This window comes from Vipera ursinii (assembly GCF_947247035.1).
Source record: "Vipera ursinii genome assembly, chromosome: 1".
NCBI classification, from domain to species: Eukaryota; Metazoa; Chordata; class Lepidosauria; order Squamata; family Viperidae; genus Vipera; species Vipera ursinii.
Genome location: NC_139512.1, coordinates 111,353,729 through 111,359,728, shown reverse-complemented (window position 1 = coordinate 111,359,728; position 6,000 = coordinate 111,353,729). Strand labels below are relative to the sequence as shown.

General features: G+C 37.0%; 1 protein-coding gene across 1 annotated transcript in view; it reads right to left on the bottom strand.

The window, feature by feature from the left end:
* Positions 1-1,814: 1,814 nt before the first annotated feature.
* Positions 1,815-6,000, bottom strand: part of IGHMBP2 (immunoglobulin mu DNA binding protein 2) — an 84,744-nt gene continuing 80,558 nt past the window's right edge. Inside the window, exon 15 of the mRNA XM_083348961.1 lies at positions 1,815-2,347. Within this exon, the coding sequence (XP_083205087.1) occupies positions 2,150-2,347 (198 nt within the window). The 3' untranslated portion in view covers positions 1,815-2,149. The remainder of the gene's footprint in view (positions 2,348-6,000) is intronic.

Genomic DNA, 6,000 nt, shown 5'->3' with positions numbered 1-6,000 from the left:
CTTTATATATCTTCAAAGCAAACTGCAGTATTCTTCAAGGCAAGCTTGGAAGAGACAAGAAATTTTTTGAGATAAAAAGGCAAGGGAAGGTATATATATATATATATATATATATATATATATATATATATATATACTATTAACAATGCTTCTCTATACTTTTCATTGTTTGAAGCCATCCTTGCTTCTATCACCCACGCACTAATTAATGCAGTGTCTATTGTTCTTTAAATTTTTCACTTGTTTTTTCAGGTTCTCATTAATTTCATTCAATGTTTTCAGTCACTCCCTTCTACATACTGATTAATTTTCCTTCATAGGTTTGTTTTGTGATTCAATCCTCAATCCCTCATTTAATTTCATTCATTTATTCACATAACCAATCACTTTCAATCTAATTATTTCATATTGGTCACTCACTTTTGCATTCAATCTACATTCAATTATCCCTCTCTCAGGATTGAGTTCTGGTTCTGGTTTTACCATATCCTATTCCAACTGCATTCAGCTTACTGCTATGCTTTGCCTGACATGCACAACTCCGCTTCCATATAACAATGTGGCTTAGTCACATCTTAGTCACAGCCATTTGTATTTCTTTCAAAAAAACATTCATTCCTCCCAACACTACTCTTCTATTAACATTTGCTCATTTTAACATTTCTGCAGCCGTTTTTCTATCGGGGCATACAAATCCATTCATCTGGGTTTTTATCATTTATGCTTAACTTGCAATTGTTCATACCTTTTTAAAAATGAATATTACTGTATTCTTCATTGCATTGACTTTCATACTCCTTACTGTATCATATATCTGATATTAACCCTACATCATTCTAGTTCTTAGCCTTTGGCAAAAAAATAAATAAATGCCCATTTACATTCCCTACTAATATGCCTCTAATAGTATCACAAGACCTCCTTATACATGTATCCATAAATACATTAAATAAACAGTGGGACATCACAAGCTTTGTCTTACTCCCTTGCTCAGTATTGAACCATTTATTTTCACATGTATTTCTGTTCCATTATACACCGCTTTTATGGCATTCAGTAACCAACTTCATAATTTTATACAAAGCATTTCATAATTCAAGCCTATTCACATCAACATATGGTTTTTCTAAATCAACTGTTTAATAAAGTTTGTGTCACATTCATACATTTATCAGTTAATTGCTGAGGAGCAAATATGTGGTCTACCCCTCACGGGCATAAAACTGCATGACTCTTCTCTAATTTTGCTCTTTATCACCTCAGTACATTTTCAGTCAATAATCTGCCCAACGCTTTTTACTGACACTTTACAAATTTTCCCTTTCTATCACTTTCATAAACACATTGCACACCTATATTACTTTCAATCATTGATTCATGCTCTTAAACAAGCATCTCTCTTTGTTGTGTAGCTCTCTATTTAACTGTTCACTGTATACTTTAAAAATACTGCCAGCAAAAGTAATTATTCAAAGCCAAAGCAGCCCGCTTTTCTCCCCTAATCAACAGGGTTTTATAATGTTGATGTGAGAAGTAGAAACATATTTTACAGCATAAGGTGCAGCTTTTACAAAATCTGCAGGTACGGCTTTCAATGTGAAACTTTAAGCAGTGCTATGGCCTCTGAGGGACGCGGTGGCTCAGTGGGTTAGGACGCTGAGCTTGTCGATCAGAAGGTCGGCAGTTTGGCGGGTCGAATCCCGAGTGCCGCGTAACAGAGTGAGCGCCTGTTACTCGTCCCAGCTTCTGCCAACCTCGCAGTTCGAAAGCATGTAAAAATGCAAGTAGAAAAATAGGGACCACTACGGTGGGAAGGTAACAGCGTTCCGTGCGCCTTTGGCATCTAGTCATGCTGGCCACATGACTACGGAGACGTCCTCGGACAAGCGCTGGCTCTTCGGCTTTGAAACGGAGATGAGCACCGGCCCCTAGAGTCGGAAACAACTAGCACGCATGTGCAGGGGAACCTTTACCTTTACCTTTATGGCCTCTGAGAACTGTGACATTCAAAAGCATGTTCTGGTTATAATGGAAAAAAAACTGAGCCCAAATGTTCAAAATTTTTATTAGCTTTTTTTCCCTGCAAATTTGAACAAGCTTTAAAGAACAGCTTGTTAGGTTTAATTCCTTTCCAAAGCCACAAATCCTCTTATTTCTCCTGATCTTTCTTTCTACTCTTCCGCTGCTTGGACAGTTCGCTGAGTCTCTGGTCCAAGCGTCTCTGGAGGTGAGCTCTCTTGGTAGGATCCAAGGACTTGTCCTTCATCCCACTCCCAGGGTAGAGAATCCCTTCCTTGCTGATTCTCTGCCGGGCATTTGCTTTGGCTTTCTCCCCACATCCATGAACCTGTGGGAAATAACGACAGAAGATCAAGATAACCCAGTAGAAAAAAGTATTAGTAAAAGAGCTACTTCATATATCTGCCCTAAACTTTACAGAACTATACAAGTAGTTCACTTGTTTATTGACAGTTCTTTTAATTCCAAAAGCAAAAAAAAAGTGATCATTTCCCCTCCAATAGAAGCTAAAGTTAAAATTAAATCATCTTTTCAGACAGCTTAAGTATATTCTTTTTAAACTCTACCAGTGGACAGGAAATCTCTATTCCATCTTCTGGGAAAGTTTGTTTCTTGGTCTGAAAAAATACAATTGTATCATCATTCTGTAAACTTCAACATTATGCAGAAAGAAGAGTATTGGAAGAAAGTCAGTAGTGACACAACTGTATAAATACAACAACAGATATTTCTAGATACCATTGGCAAAACCCAATGAGCAGGGCCGGACCTCTGGAACAGCAACCCCCCGAGATTCAGACGGCCCAATTTGGTAAGGCCTTGAAAACCTAGTTAGTGTATTGGTTGAGGTTGTCTTGTAATGGTTAAGACAATAACTATGTGAGGCTTCAGATGCATTACATTCTCTGCTGTTTTAATATTGGTTGCTGTTGTTTGTCTCCTTTCATTTTATGTTAGCCATCCAGAATCACAATTGGAGAGTTGGGCAGCCAATATACATTGCATGAATTGAATGAATAAATAAAAGTATGTTTGAAGCAAAGTACCAAGAATAATAATGTATATCTAGGGGCAGATTGAGCATAGCAATTCTTAAATTATGAGGAAAATATGAGCAGAAAATACCTAGAGGGAAAAGTTAAGCACTTTAATAAAATAAAAGTTGTAATAAAGACTGAAAATGGCTTTTATAGAAGTCTGTTTTATTACTAGTAAGTGATGATGGAATCAGGCAGAATTTCTGGAATATAAGATTATAAGATGGATCAACTCAGGCCAGAAAGCTTTATTTTAATAAGGATATCACCTCTATATTTTATCCAAGGCAAAAAGAAAGTATAAAATACTTTGGTGAAAGATTTGAAGCAAATGCAGAAATTAAATGGGGATTGCCCTGGATCAAACCCAAGCATACACCTAAAATGTCCACATTTATTAGTTCTGTCTTAATTGATCAAGCATTTGGGCTGGCCCACATGAATTTTTCCATGACTTAAAATTCTAAAAAGATTAAATCTTCCCTTTTTCCTCAAATGAAACCTATTCAAATTCAGGGTGTGAGACAAAAATTATTGAACTAAGCAATATGAATATGTTTTTAAAAACTAGCTTTCACCAAGAGTTCTGTTCTAATGCTTTTAAAATTACTCATGATTTTATAGTTAGTCTTTTGTGGCTAGATATTTCAAAGAGCTTTCTTCTTCAAGTCAGAACTGGTCAGTAACACTGAGCTGTAAGCTTAGCTATAAGATAAAGTTCATATGAGATATGATAGTAAACATCATTCTTCAGAATCTGGAGGAATTATATTTGTTTCATAAGTGATACTAAGTCTTCTGTCAACTACAAGATATATGGAAAGTATAATATGATATGTACTGAGACTAGAAAATGTTGATACTAAATTGGTTGCAGGAGACGACCAGGCTGAGCCCAAGGTGTGTGTGTGTGTGTCAAACATATCAACCTAACTCCACAACCCTTGAAGTCTTATCTGGCGCCAATTTATGTTGACCATTGGTAGATAAGATTTTTATGTATAGGTAGCATGAAATAAAACTTGTAATGATTTTGAATGCTATCCTGGCTCTTGATTTTTTTGCCTGATACTGGTAAAATGCCAATAAAAACATATTGGTTTTGTTGTTAAATTTTACAAAACTTTAAATTTGATTTAAAGTCTGATCTATGTTAACATTCAGCAACACTGTGAATCTCACTTTGACAGTTCACACTTCTTTAAATGAAAGCAGCTATCACACTGATTGAAATAAGAAAGATTTTATATCTTTTTCCTGCATAGGAATGTGGGCTTTTTCTAGTCATTGGAACTATGAGAATAGCAGTGGGAGTATCATTGAAAAGACAAAAATACTACGCCTGTTATCTCCATGGTGCCGAATGGATTGAGTAATATGAATTCTATTTCATCTTTCTAATCAGTGGAATATGTGAGGCAGTTAACAAAATCTTGAAATATCCACCCACAAACACACCATGCTAAAACACCAATTGCTAAAACCAGTAACATTTATGTTTAGGTTTAGGTTTTATTAAATTTTTATACCGCCCTTCTCCCGAGGGACTCAGGGTGGTGAACAGGGCATATCATAAAACTACAAAAGTACAAAAGTTAAAAAAGAATTAAATTATTGCCCAAAGTAAAAACAATAAAAATATATACAAATATTAAAACCCTAAGTAACTCCCCATCAGGCCAGGCCAGCCTGTTCAAACAAATGGGTCTTTAACCCGCGCCGGAAGGAGCGGAGATCCGGTGCCATCCAGAGCTCAACCGGCAGTTGATTCCACAGAGCCAGGGCGCCCACAGAGAAGGCCCTCCCCCTGGGGGTCACCAGCCGACATTCTCTGACTGGAGGCACCCTGAGGAGGCCCTCTCTGTGGGAACGCACAGGGCGGAGGGGAGTCGACACCGGCAGCAGGTGATCCCCGAGGTATTCCGGACCCATGCCATGTAAGGACTTAAAAACCATTTAAGACATGAGATGACTGTGAACTTGATCCAGCATATCTGAAGGGAACCAAATAGGGAAAACTATTTTACCTAATTCTGTGCCTTGGATGTGACTAGAGGGGATGAAGGAAAGCAATGAAACTATTCACATGAGGGAAGGTGGTAAGCTATCCATTATTCAAGGGTTGCTGCTGCTGTTATTTTACCTTATAGCAATGTCTTTCATTTAGTTGCCTGTCGACAAAGCATTCAATAAACAGTGCATCTTTTAATCCAAATTTCTGCCCATTCAAACTTTAAGGATGTTTCTCTACAGATCAATATTTTTATCCGTGAATTGCACAATTCAATTTGTTCTTGACCGAAGCTTGCTTTAAGATTCACAGCTGTTCTAGAATAAATAGTTAGTACATAAAAACCACTCTTTTTAACCTGCTTTTCAGTTTTGGTGAGGACCCAAAATATGCAGACCTTTTTCTGTATATACTTATCTTTTGGATCAAAATGGTCTAGTAACTAGATACAACATTTTCCCCATGAGATTAAAAGAACCTATGATCAATTACTTCAAATAAATCAGGCCCAATGGAAGACACCTAAAAACATTCCTTGTTGGTAATCAATGTAATTATTCCTGTCAGACAGGATTTAAAATGTGCACAGACCTGACAGAGTTGGAGAAGTAAACATTTCCACATTATATAAGACCCCTGGCTATCCTTTGAATGGGTACAAAGAACATTAAGATCTATTTTTGAGGAGATGCAAAGCATCTACACTCTCTAGAGCACAAGACTCCTTCAAGTACTTGGGTATTGGGAATGAATGTGAATGGGGGTTTAAAATAAAGAGGTGCTTTGGGGTAAAGAAAGAATGACTCACAAGCTTGATGGAAAGAACACAGAAAGATCCCATTACTTCAGCATTAAAAACAGATATCTTGCTCCACAAGGTTAAGTGCCTTTCAATGGTCATTAGAACAGTCATTCCACTGAAGGATGCACATT